Source organism: Grus americana, chromosome 3 (assembly GCF_028858705.1).
Source record: "Grus americana isolate bGruAme1 chromosome 3, bGruAme1.mat, whole genome shotgun sequence".
Lineage (NCBI taxonomy): Eukaryota > Metazoa > Chordata > Aves > Gruiformes > Gruidae > Grus > Grus americana.
This window is the reverse complement of record NC_072854.1, coordinates 8,262,143-8,276,135: the sequence shown is the minus strand read 5'-3', so window position 1 is coordinate 8,276,135 and position 13,993 is coordinate 8,262,143. Positions and strand designations below refer to the sequence as shown.

The window sequence follows — 13,993 nt, the reverse complement described above, 5'->3', positions numbered from 1 at the left end:
AGATTTTAATACAAATTCCATTAGATGTATTCTGATGCCTTTTTTCTTCAGTTCTCAGAAAATACTGTAAATACATGTGTTTAGTGTTAGCGTTAAATTGATGTTAGAATAACTCCCATTCTAACACAAGCATGAACTTATCAGCCCTTTGCACTGCAAACCAAAAACTGTACAACTTGCACTTCTTACAGGAAAAGTGCTTCTCTAACCCAGCCTTTAATATGCATTCATCAAATAGCTGCTTTCTTTCCAGAAGGATTTTGTCTGGTTTTGGCAATGGTAATTTTTTTCACGGGAATTGTGTTCCTACACTTTGGAGGTCAGACCGTGTTTATACAAAGCAAAAAATGGGTCTTCCATTAGCTTAAAAATACTTTAGTGTTTTGGAATTGTTCTGACTTCTTAAGTACCTAGAGTGAAGCAATGGAATTGGCTCAGTCATTAAAGCTTGTCAGCAAAGCAAGAATGTTAGTAAAGAAGGTGAACATTTACTGTACTCAATATAATAAGAAGTCATCAATCACTATTGATCTATTTTATGTGATGTGTTTAAAAAGGCATAAGCAGCCATGGACTTGAAATACACAAACCTGGTCAAATATTTTGTCAAAGGAGATAATAGTAGAAAATCAGATAATTCAGCAAATTCAGCAAGGCTCTGAAAATTCACTGACATTAACGAGGAAAGGAAAATGTGGAAAGAGGAGGGAAGAATACTAAGAGGGTTATTGCTGAAAAGTTGCACAAAAAATTAACTATGACAATATTTTACTGTGGTGACTCTGTCTGGACACCAGTCTGGAAGAGCTCATGCTTTTGGAGAGGAAGGTGGATTCCCTGAGAAGTGTTAGGATTTCAGTTTTATTTGTGTTTTCCATTGCTGATCAGCTATGGATGAACTGTGGCCTGGGGACTGGACGGACAGAGAATGCCAGAACCTGGCACTTTCCTTGTAAACGTTCAGCTCCCAGTGATGTTGTCCATACCAAAGAGCAGTGTGGGAAAGCCATTGTTTCACTGAACTATTTACCCACATTATTCTTTTGTATTTCAGGTTTTCAGTTCACGATTGCAAAATAATCAGCTGACCCCCAAATTCAGTAGTGCTGCTGTGAAGGGATTAATCTGTTTTCTCTTTTACATGTTTGGATATTTTTTGTTGGGATCTTGGTCATCTAATTACATTGTTTAATGTCTGATTGACAAGAATACAGGAGAGCCCTGATGCTGCTGCAGCTCAGAGCTTTAGGAAATAATAGCATCTGACCACTGCTTCCGTATCATGAACTTTGACAAGTGTTTGCCTGAAATACTTTTTAAACTAATTAATTACTGGTTAATGGCAATGTCTGGATTTAAGTTTCTGTGGTCCTTTTTTTTTAAGCAACCTTCCTCATCACAGGATGATCCCTTTATGTTTGAAGTGATTAGGAGTTTTGCTGTTGTGTTAAATGGAGTGAGTTATGATATACCCAAGCAGATACAGACTGTAGGAACTTTTGCAATGGGCTGTCCATTATCTTTTATGTTGTTTTAAGCATTTTTAAATGTATCAACGTATTTGCACTTGCTTGAAGTAGCAACGAAGAGGCTAAGTTGAGAGGAAAACTGAAGGCATTAAAATTGGAAGAGGGAATCTTTGGTAATAAGTAGACTCATGTAAAAATTGCTGAAGTATGTGAAGACGTGACAATAGGGCTTAGTTTTCAGTGGCTGTTTCTAATAAAGGTGTAGTCTGAGACGTACTAAGGAATGGCAATATAGGTATGCTGTTACAGTGCATGTGCAAGGCAACTGTGTCTGTTCTGAGCAGGATATTAACTTCAGTGTAGCTCTCTTCCTTCAGATTTGCTGGATTTTTTCCATTTTATGGAAGTACTTGTATGCATTTTATATTAATCTGTGCATTTAATGCACACTAACGTTTAGTACTTAAAATCATGGCATTATTGTAATTAGAAAAAACTCACATGAAATAAATTGCATTATATTGATTATTAGCAGGAAAATTTATTGTGCTTTGCTATCACTACATTGAGATTGCTGATGTGTTAATCTTCTTTGCAGGATGCTGGCATGTACACCCTTCACAGTAGTGTCCTATTTTTTTATGTGGTACCTGCCTCCTTTTGTATCAGGAAGAGTTGCATGGTACCTGACTTTCTACTGCCTTTTCCAAGCACTGACCACAGTAAGTAGATTGCAAGTCATGATGTTCTCAGCAGTAACTTGCTTATTTTCTATGTTAATGCATTCAGATTTAGTAAACTGAAATTTACCAAAATTTTACATTTGATTTCAACTTCTAGTGAGTTTATGGGATAGGCAGATATCCTTTTATCAAACTCTCTGCTGGTCAATGGTTTCTGCCAATGCTTTCTCTGGCAAATGACCTGCTAATTCAGACAGATTATGTCCAGTCACTTTCATTGGCAGTGCCTTTGATACTCGATTCATTCTTGTATAGATCCACAAAGACATTCAGATTCCTAATTATAGTTAAGTATCTAACTTCTTATAACTTCTATTTTCAGGAGCAGATTAGGAGACCAGGTAGGTTTACGGTTCTAGCTCTGGACTCTAGTTCTGGACTGAAGCTAGAAGACAGCGAAAAGTCAGGGTACCAGAGCTGAAATAGTACTGATAGTAGTTGTCATGATATTTATGCCTGGATGGAAGAGTTTGAGCATATTAATTTTTTAATACAGCCCAGAACTTGCACTATTTATGCAGAAGCCATCTTTTCAGTGGATCCCAAAGAACTTCTCTGACACATTCTGTGCACGTAGGGGTTGCATCACCCCATTTTGCCTTGTAGCCAAGGTATCTTCCATGCAAAGCAGTATCACACAGCAGATTAGAACTGGAAGTGAGACAGCTGCATTGCAATTTGTCAGGGTGTACCCTGACTGATTGAATTTCACTGGATCATGTTTTGAAAAAGTGGTTCCCAGACATTTAAAAGGTTTGCATTTCTTGTTCGACTTTGAGTTTTCTCCTGTTTACAGATCTGTTGGACCTGGGAATTCTGTATTCCTGTGTTAAGCTGGAATGTTTCCCTAGGTCTTTTGTTTCCTTTGGAGAAAGGTGGTCTAGAAGACATTCATAATGGCTTAAAATAATTTTCTTCCCTCTCTCTTTTGAAGGAAAAGCATAGGTTTGCCATGGCAGAGTTTTCAAAATGTATACACTTGTCATGTTTGGTGGAGGTGAACAGAAATGCATTTTGTACGAATAGAGTAGGATGTGGATTGCAAGACTTAGTTTGCCTGGCTACAGATATCTGTGGTGGTGGAAACACCACAGGGAACTTGATTATTCAAGCAGATTCATGTCCCACTTGCGCTTCACAATAGTCTGAGAGTTTGGCCTGTATGTTGTTCCAAGATTTTACAAGTGATTTTTATTTAACACTGTGAGGACAAGGTCCCACTCACATCATGACCATCCAAAAGGTTAAGCTTTTACTGTTCAGTAGTTATTTTCAATGAAGTACTGCTGGAGATAAGGCCTCTCCTGCCATAAAAGTGGGGCTTATTTACCCTGTATTGCAATAAATATTACCAGTGCATTGTTTCCACCAAGATTTCACACCAAGCTATCAATGGCATGCTAGATACAGTGCTGCAAAAACAAACAAACAAGCAACACTCCTCATCTACCTTTTTGCTAGTACATGGACATAGCAATTGGGGATTTCTAACTACTCTTAACTCAAATTAAGGAGTGTGTGGCAAAATGATGCTGAAGATAAAGTAGTTCTCACAATTATCTCCTGGAATTACATAGAGACCGATATTTGAAATATTTTGTGGCTTTATACAGTCATTTGGCTTGAATAAAGTAGAAAATTGTATTGTCTTTATTATGGCTTTGCTTCCTGTCAGTTAGCTCAAGCTAGGAACATGGTAGTCTACTACCGCAAAGAAAACTAGATGCTTTATAGCCTAGCTATGAAGGACGTTTTCCCAAGGAAGCTGAAGGAGCACAGCATTAAGGTAAAGTGTCTTGGTAATTTACTAATTATTATTTCTATTATGAAAAATACTTTTTTTTCCTCTTATATGCTTTACAAATCAGAAAGAAAAGACAGATCTTTGTGCTAAAAAATACAATGTTCTAAGTAAGTGAATTCCAAGGTCACATTAAACCATTTTCCTGGATATCAAAGGAATACAGCATTTACCCTGACATTTCCTAAGTGATGTTCTTTCTTTGCATAGTTATTCCAAGTACCATATTCTGCCCTCACCATGTTTCTCAGCACAGACCAGAAGGAGAGAGATTCTGCAACAGCATATCGTGAGTGTGATCTGGGCTTTCTCATGTGGATTAGGGCTGAGTTTTATTTAAAAATCATTCTCTATCTATAGGAAGTTCCTAATGGTTTGTGTCCCTAACTGGACTTTTATATGAGATTTTTAATATCTGATTAAAAATATTTTGTCTTGTAAATGCTTCAATTTTTCTAGCTAAATAGGAGACTTTAATGTTATGTTGTCTTAAATTGTCTGATTACCTATAAACTCTTTTCAGTTTATTGCTAGCCAGACGAAACAATAAAAATCGCCCTTACCCAAGCAAGGATAGAGAATAATGATTTCATTTAAAGGTGATTTGTAGGGGGAAAAACAAAGTGCTGATCTTTGTTAACATTCAGTTAAAGAAAGCCTGAAAGTAATTTTGAGTATGTTCTTTTTTGATTTGTGTGTTTGTTTTGTTGTTTTTTTCTTAGTTTGGATTTTCTTAAGTTTATGTGTTTTGTGTTAAAAATTCAAATCTTCAAGTTGTTTTCTCTGAAAAAATTTCTAGTACTCACAGAACCAACACAGTTAACCCCAATAAAAAAGAAGAGTAATTTTGTGTGCATGTTCACACCAACTGAAATATCTCTTTTTATTTCATCTGTGTTTGTTTAATTCTAACATATACTAGGTAGTTTAAGGACAGATCTTGCTGTAATACAACTAGCACTCTGACTTATTAGTTAAAAGAATGAGGACTTCCAAACCATATCTCTGGATCTTCAACAATCAAAATCAGACACATTTTTTTTCTTTGAAGCTAATCGATCAGGCAAAAAAAAAAAAGTCCAATGAAAATCTTTTCGAGATTTCCTGTATAGATCATAAATTGAATGTAAGAGCAGTTTCTTCCCTTCCTACTCTCTTCATCTCTGTTCTCACGCCTTCTCTATTTTGTATCTGCTATCTCTCATGGCCGCCAGCAGTCAGCAAGGTAAAGAGAAAAGAGTGCTCAAATGTCACATGAAAGACTTTTGTGTCTTAACTTGTCCTTCAGTGTTGCTTTAGAATAACTTGTAATTTTTTTTGTTGCATCTGTTTTCTCTTCCCAGCAAGAGCTCTCTTCTTTTCCATTAGTCCTTCTAACCCTTCAGATACTTGCTTGAGTGTATGTTGAAAACTAGACCATAGAGGCACAACAAAATGGCCAGAAGTGCTAAAAAATACGTCAGGAATTCTAGATACAATATCCCCTGAGCAACCCAATCCCTTTCCAGCCACATGGAGCAGTTGTAATTTGCTCTATCATCAACTATCTCAAGAGAAAGTCTGGGCTAGCAGTCATAGAACCAGGACTAAACAGCAGGATATTGCAAGTTGTGTTATAATCTTTGGCACGGACTGTATTCTGAGTCATCTGGCCTAAGTTCTAACTAAATCCATGTACCTAGTGTTTTCTATTGTCTGGTTTTATGTCTTCAGAGGCTGCGATCCAAATAAATGTGCTTTCCTATCTGCTGGTGCCATGCAAGACTTCACAGGCATGTGAAATTTGTGCTCATAAAAGCTGTTGAACTCCATGGCTGAGAGGTGTTATGCGTTTATAGTGTCATTTTATTGTTCAGGAAAGGGTTTAACTTTTGAGTGTACAGCTATCCTCCTAAGCCAAGTTAGGGTGGTGGAATGAACCATAGTTTTGACTTTTCAAATGTCAGTATTTTTTTATATTTTGAAATTCTATTTGTTTGGAGCCAAGTTTTCTTGTAATGGTTATGATTATATGAGAATCTTTTTTTTTTTCTTTTTAACAAGGCCTTACTCAAACACTTTTTTCTTGCCTCTCTTTGGGTTACATAGAGAATTCTTCTCGTTGATAGACTTTCTTGGATGCAGTTAGTTGTTCAGGCATTTTTTCAACTGTTTAAAGAAAAACAGCTGTGTAATATGAAGTGTGCTTTTAAAAAAAGGTTGGGAACAGAGAATCCATTACCCTCTACTGGAGACAAGCAGAACTGCTTATTATAAATTTTGACTTGCTCCTTACTATGAATGCAGGGTAGAAATACTGGATCCCAAAGTTGCTTTAACATAAATCCTACTTATGTTCTGGGCAAAATATAACCTACTTCAAGGTACGATCTGCTTTTTAAAACATCAGCTTTCTCAGCTAAGGTGGAAAGTAATACATTATAAATTCTGAGCCCACAAGTACTTTGAAATATGCCTGTTTCTCAGCCATTGCTACTTCTTAGAAAATAAGGTTTCATAATGGTTGTATTTCTGCTGCCTATAATAATGCTTCTGAGTTTTATTCTATGCAAGTGCTTGTTCAAATGCAGATGTAGAGCCCTCAATAAAGGTTATAAATGTGTAGGTGGTGGTTTGAATGAAAGCTGTGACTGAGGTGGAAGCTCTGCAGAGACCATCTGAGAGTAGTTTGTGTCCACACGCTTCAGATCAGGTTGAGGCTAGGATTTCCACTATCTGCCAGCATTTTTGTGTGTATGGACTGAACTGTAACATTGCTAGTAAGATTGGATGTGAAGTTTGGGGAAGAAGCTTTTTTCTTACCTCCCATTGGTTTAAATGAATGTTACATGAAGCCTCAAATTTTCCATTCAGAAGCATTCTCTGTTTGGGAACATACTAGCAATGGTTTAAATGATCCAAGTCTCCTAGGGAGCCTCTCTTTCCTTTTCCTTACCTGATCTTCCATACTACACGCAGCCCTCGTTACTGCACTAAACACCTCGCAGTCTGTGCACATTGCCCTCCCGTTAAGTGGAGAAGTTCTTTTATTCCTTTACAAGGATACACAAAAAGGCATGTGTCCAAGGTCACCTAGGAAGCCTGTTATAGAGCAGGGAACTTGAATAAACCTGAACCTAGGAGCTTTTGAAATGCCTGTCACTTCCCAGGAGATTATGATAACCGCCAGGACACAACCCGCTTTGGAAGTGACCCTTCAAAATCCCCCATAGTGCTTCTGAGAAAGGAACATGGGACTCCTGGGGCCACTGAGAGAGAATAAATAGGAAAAAAAAAAAAAAAGCCTGATGTTTAGGTCAATGAGAAGAGCATTCCCTCATAAACAGGGAGTCTTGGTCTGTGTTCCTAACTGGTTCACGTATTGAACCCTATAAAATAGAAAAAAAAAAAAAAGCCTGATGTTTAGGTCAATGAGAAGAGCATTCCCTCATAAACAGGGAGTCTTGGTCTCTGTTCCTAACTGGTTCACGTATTGAACCCTATGGATCTTTATACAAAATGCATAAATAGTCTCTGGAGCTAGGACAGGAATTCAGTTTATCTCCCTGGGGATGCTGGGTATGGCCGTATTGGGTGGAAACAGGAGTGGTAGGCTTGAAATCTCTCAGGGCGAGAAGGGTCAAGAACCCAGATTACTCACTACTTGCCTGCGATGGAGCTGTAACAACTAGCCACCTTGTTGACGGATTTTGAGTACATTAAGTATGAGCTGGATGCTTATGGTTAGATCTTTGCTTTCTCAAATGGAAACTTCAGTTGTTTTTTTAGATGATCCCTTGTTCTGATGGTACTTGGACTGTTAGTGATCTGAATCATTCTCTGAGGCTGAGGTAGCTAGTTCTGCCTGACTGTGGTCTTGGACAGTTAAGAACAGCATCTGCTGTTTCCAAGAGCTTTGCAGCTGTATTATTTCCAACATAAGCCTGAGGTAAGTATAATTTTATTTTACAGTTGGAGAACCTAGAGGTCTGATAAGTGGCTTGAAAAATGTTTCACAAGTTACTGTTAAGTTTGAGATGAAAAGTCTGATGTTATGGCTCCTAGTCCTGCTTTGGAAAAATGGCGTTCAACATTTAAACTGTAGTTCCGCTCTGGTCCTCAAGATGAAAGGTTTCTATGTTATCCCCCTGCAGCTCTTAATCTCAGCTGTATCTGTCATGCAGTTTGTATAAAAGAGGCTTTTCCATGGAGACTTCTAAAAGCTGATCAGAAAATAGATGACAAAACTCTCTTTCTGTGAAACTGTTCTATTACTGACCTTGCAGTTCTGCTGTTCTTGGTATTGCTTTTTCTGCTTGTTCCCTGTAAAAGAAAATGGTTTGATGATGTTTCTCTTCAGTGAGACAAATGGGCAAGCTTGCAGACAGTGGACGAATCGAGTTCTCATCCTCAGTGCACATTTGTTCTTCCTTCTTTAGGAATGACCATGGAAGTGCTTGGGACCTTGATTGGAGCTGCACTTCAGGGGCAGATTGTGGCCAGTGCTCATGTCTCTCATCACTGCACCGTGACTCCCCCAGTAAACACAACTGACTCCTGGCATGACACTCCCAGCTTTCCAGATCCCTCAGATGCCCTGTCTCATCAAGTAAGTGTCTATGGAAGCACGTATGGGGGTTTCTGTAGTACTGTATCGTATCATCCAGCTGGATGAGCATGAATATGACTTCTTTGAAATGAATAATGCTGGAGCTGAGACAACTGTCTTGTTGCAAACAAGACTTCCCATCCGTGGTCTTTGCAACCACTTCTCAGTGTGACAGCAGAATTACACTGAGGAGCTTTGCTGAAGATGCCAAACCGTAAAGTAGCTAGGAAGTATATGTCCATCCTTTGTTTTCTCTGGGCCTGATTTACAGTTTAAATTGGAAGCTTAGGAAAAAAAGCTTACTGTACCCCACCAGGAATATTGCATCCAGTTCTGGGGTTCCCAGCACAAGACACACATGGAGCTGTTAGAACGGGTCCAGAAGGTGGCCACAAAAATGATCAGAGGGTTGGAGCGCCTCTCCTATAAAGAGCAGCTGAAAGACCTGGATTTGTTCAGCCTGGAGAAGGCTCCAAGGAGATCTTATTGTGGCCTTTCAATATATAAAAGGGGCTTATAAGAAAGATTGAAAAAAACTTTTTACCAGGGTCTGCAGTGACAGGACAAGGGACAATGGTTTTAAAATGAAAGAGGGTAGATTTAGATAGATATTAGGAAGAAATTCTTCCCTATGAGGGTGGTGAGGCACTGTCACAGGTTGCCCAGAGAAGCTGTGGGTGCCCCCTCCCTGGAAGTGTTCAAGGCCAGATTGGATGGGGCTTTGGGCACCCTGGTCTAGTGGAGGGTGTCCCTGCCCATGGCAGGGGGGTTGGAACTAGATGATATTTGAGGTCCCTTCCAACCCAAACCATTCTATGATTTTATAGCTGATTAAAGCACTTTTGAAGCTGCTTGTTAGGTAACTTCTAGTGTATATTTTAAAAAGACACAGAACGTCATCCTGTCTTCCTTGTTATAGCTTCTAGGACAATGGCTTGATGTAGAAAACTACTGTGCTATTACAGCTCTGTGAATTGTCAAGACAAGGAGCTTGAAAAGTTGAGGAGCAAGCTGAATTTCATAGTACAGCAGATTCCCTGTCTGAATCTGCTTTATGCCATAATTACCAACTTGTGCTTTCAAATCTCTTAAATGGCTTTTAAGGAAAAAAAAATATATGATTTTGATTTATTTCCTTTCTGTCTAACCACATGTGCTTTCCTGTCCTTATGAGGTAGGAGGGAGATGGAGAAAGAAGCTTCACAATGAGTTGACTGTCGAGTAGGTTTTTATTTTGAAAATAATAGCAAAGATATATAGTGTAACGTAGCCAGAGTTTGTAGGGAGAAGTAATATCTTTCATTAAACTAGCTACTAACACTAGGAAAAAATGGAAACGCTTTTAGACACACAACATTTTTCAGATCTGAAGAAGTTGCAATGTGACTGGAAACTTGTCTTTTTTTTTTTTTTCCCAACTATATGAGTTGATTTAATTAAAGATATTACCTTTCTAATTTCACTTCCTTATTTACAGGCAGCCATGTGTTCATTTTTTGTGTGGATTTCCTGTTTATTTGTTTTGGTCTCTGTTTTTTTCCTTCTTCTGTGTGTCACCTTCTCAGGTTTGTAGATTAGTATCCCATGGTTGAGAACAGTCTGGATTATGGTGTCCAACTGTTTTCCATGGGTAAGGTTCTGTTCGCTCCTTGTTCTTTCCTGCCCTTTTTCCCAAAGAGCCCTCAGGCTTGGGCAGAAGCTACAGTGTGAATGAACTGCTCTGGCAACCCGCCTGACTCCCTGCTACCTTGTTTTGTGAGGACCAGAATTTTTTGCCATTCACATAACCTGGTGTCAGTTTGGTTGGATTATTGGAGCATGCATGGCCACTGAGCCATGTGGGGGGGCTGCTTGCATCTCATGACAAGGCACTTGCCTTTTGTTCACACCATGCACAACAGGATATGCACCTTAACTGCATGATCAACAGGAGATAGTGAATCTTGAATTTTGGTTGTATGACTGATGGACATTGAGTTATAAGTTGAGGCAGGACTAGGGTCTATTAACCTGAAGTACCTCCATCAGTCTAAAATAAAATATTTAGAAGAGGCCGAACCTTGACTGTTTCCTTAGTGCCTTTCAGGAGTGTGGCCCTGACCCTTTTTGTCACAAGAACTAATTCTTAGCTTCTCAAGAGCACAGCTAGTTTGAAAGAAGACCTGGTGAATGACTGGTTTTATTTTGCTCATTATTAAAGAAAAGAAGTGGAAGAAATGGTTATTTCTAAGCTCTCCTGAAGTTGTTACTGTAAGCTTAGGAGTGGATCTTTCCTACTGGAAACCAAGCATGGATATTGATATAGTTCATAGATGGGCTAACAAGTTTTTTTTTTAGGGTCAGGGAATCTTATTTGGCCTACCATGAATATCCTTGATAGTTTAAGCTCAATTTACACTTAACTATGGCTTGTGAAAGAAAGCATTTAATTCTATTGTTTCAAGGAAATTAACAAATAAATAGACATGAAATATAAAATTCATAATGGAGTCCTGTTACTATCCTTTTTTTCAGCCCCTTCTCTCCTGGCTAGGCTGCTTTTGAGGCTGAAATTACCTCATTTAAGTGAATTCAAGTATCTACAATACTGCAGTCTGTAGTCTCTGCAAGCCATAACCAATAGTTTAAAAGTACTCTGTGACTTAATTTATAGCTCTGATATAAAAACCCCCAAACCTTTGTCCCAAGTAAAGAATAGTCCTGCATGCCTTTATTTCACCACGTTCCCTTCTGAAACGTAAATATCGTAACAAAAGCTGTTGTCTTGAAGATTATCTATATTTACATGGTTCATCTGATAACCTTTGCATTTATACTAAATGACTTTATATTTTGGAGTACATTCTTGTAATTGCATACCTGTTTACCAACTGCTTCCTAGATTTATAATAATTTCATGTGCAATGTATTAGCAATAATTTGGAATTCAATGTTCTTTTCAAATAATCATTGTGTCATAAAGCTCTATAACCAGCACTTATTTTATATTTGATAACACAGTATAAAATAAATTATTACAGAATACTAAAGCAAAATAATTTTTTAAAGCTTTATTCAAGAGTCAGTGTAATCAGAGTTAGAAACAATAAATGTGATCTAATGGTGTGGGAGGTATCATTGGAGGCTTTATTCCCCTGGCTAATAGGAAGCAAAGATTTCTGAATTTGTTTGAGTATTTCACTAAGTAACTGGGAAAACAAGCATGCAAGCTACCATATTCTGAAAACATTGACATGAAAGTGTGATTTCTAAAATTCATTAGAGCCTGAAGGAAGTTTTTATTATCAGTATGTATAAATGCAGTAATTGCAGTAATTACATTTACATCAGTACTGAGGCCTTTCCTACCTGGCGTGAAGATACAGATTGCAGTCTGTGTAGCTAGATCAACTGGATTTACTAAAAATCAGAATCACTCTATGGATGCTGCATGTTTTTGATAGATGACTGTGTATGTCTCTAGCTAGTCTCAACATAAGCAAACTTTTAAAACATTCAGGTTGCCAACAGAGTAGCCCTTTTGTTCACAGCTTCTTTTTTTTGCAAGAGATATATACTTATGTGCCCTGGATTTATCCTAAAGTAGGTATTGTTTATAAATGAACTGCAGAAGTGAACATTTTTCAGAGAGGTAAAAGACAGAGTTGGCTGTATGTCAACGGGCATTTCTTCATTTGCAGATGACTCACCAGAAAGAGACTGAAATTTTCATAGTGACTTGTCATTCTCCTGTCACAATTTCAAATATGTTTTTTTCTCTTTCCAAAGGCAAAAGTTTATATGATTGCAGCAGGGGTCATAGGAGGTGTGTATCTTCTTGGAATCATCATTCTTTTTCTTGGAGTAAAGGAAAAAGATGGTAAGATGTACTTAAGTATGCCTAGATTTAATAATCATTATTTCACATTCATCTCTGAAAAAGATTGTTATTTTATGTATTCTGCTCCTCTTAGATCCTTATGCCTTAAATTCAGACAGAGCAATTCCTTTTTGTAAGGGGCTTGGACTCACCATGAAGCATGGTCCATATGTGAAGTTTACAGCTTCATTTCTTCTCATCTCGACAGCAGTTCAGGTAACTTCAGACTCTCTAAGTCTGTGCACTGGCCTCATTCCAGTCCCAGCATGGGAGAGTCTGCGGCAGCTAAAATGCAAATAACCTTTGACTGGTGACTGGAGGTGGTGATCTAGGGGGTGGTGCCTTCCCCTACAAATCAGTAGGGAACCAGAGCCCTTTTTTGGTGCCTGGGGTCTGGTGTGGCTGGAGATGGTTCTCTCAAATGAGAAGCAAAACCAAAGCCCTGACCATTTAAAGATGGCTCTTTTTTTTTTTTTCCCCCCATAAAAGGTGAGAAACTAGTCCTAGTGACCCAGATTGGGTCATTATATGTTATCCATCTACAGTCTCCTGTGGTTTCAGTTGCTTAGAGAATGCTTTTTGTCTTCTCTCTGTTCTTCTTTATAGTATGTGCCACTTTAAACCATTCCCCTTTCCTTTGCATAGGTGACTGTTCTCAGATAGTGGCTGAACTGGTTCTTATGGAGTCTTTTGTGATGGAAGACATTAGGTCAGAGTAAGATGATGTTCAGAGGCAGGAGGTCTTACCTGTCTCAGAGCTAGATAGAACTAATTTTCAAATGAGGACCTGCAGTCGAATGTGGCTCTCACAAAAAGATGCAATACCTCCTCCCAGAGAGAGAAGCTGTAGAAAAACTTAAAGCCACTCAGAAAGAAACCCTTACTCCCCATAGTCCAGCAGCCTTTTTAAAACTTGATTTCTGAGCTATGTTCAACTCAGTAAATATGTTATTTTAATGTGAACCTGTACATATCAGTTGAAGTTGTCTTAATTTTGAAAAGCAAATAGTAGTCACATTTTTGTCCACAGACTCTTAGTCACATGAGCCATTGATCAAGTGAGTATCAGGACAGAGGGCAAGAATGGGGCATGTAAGAGAGCAGTGCTGTGTTCACCAGCAGTCCTGGTGAATTACTAAGTTCCTTGAAGGGCTGCTTAAAAGTCTGTTTGCCGAAGAAGCACTGAAGTTTCCTGTTGGCCTGGATTTGGGCACAGTTAGCAGGCTGTCCTTTACAGCATCTATCAATCCTTGCTGGAAGGCCCAAGGGTGAGAAACGATAGCAAAAGCATTTCTGCATACATCTGGGAGCTGCAGAACTGTGAGCAACAGCAGACACAGGGAGAAGATGAAAGTTCCCTTATGGTCCAGATCCTTCCAGCACCCATTCAGTCAGTCAAGACGCAGCGCACATCTGGTTGCTGGCAGCCAACTACAACAGCCGACAACACCTGGAGAGGAAAAGATCTTCTGTCAGTCCATATCTCTTTATTTTTTCTATTTGTGCAGACTGAAGGGAAGGTGTGAAGGGAAG

The 13,993-nt window shown here is 38.6% G+C and overlaps 1 protein-coding gene across 4 annotated transcripts in view; it reads left to right on the top strand.

The window, feature by feature from the left end:
• MFSD2B (MFSD2 lysolipid transporter B, sphingolipid) overlaps positions 1–13,993 on the top strand; it is a 39,122-nt gene that overhangs the window by 12,701 nt on the left and 12,428 nt on the right. For all 4 annotated transcript variants that reach the window (XM_054820338.1, XM_054820340.1, XM_054820339.1 and 1 more), the window contains 5 exons: positions 2,068–2,191; positions 4,224–4,302; positions 8,432–8,601; positions 12,370–12,460; positions 12,555–12,676. In XM_054820338.1, the coding sequence (XP_054676313.1) occupies positions 2,068–2,191; positions 4,224–4,302; positions 8,432–8,601; positions 12,370–12,460; positions 12,555–12,676 (586 nt within the window). The remainder of the gene's footprint in view (positions 1–2,067; positions 2,192–4,223; positions 4,303–8,431; positions 8,602–12,369; positions 12,461–12,554; positions 12,677–13,993) is intronic.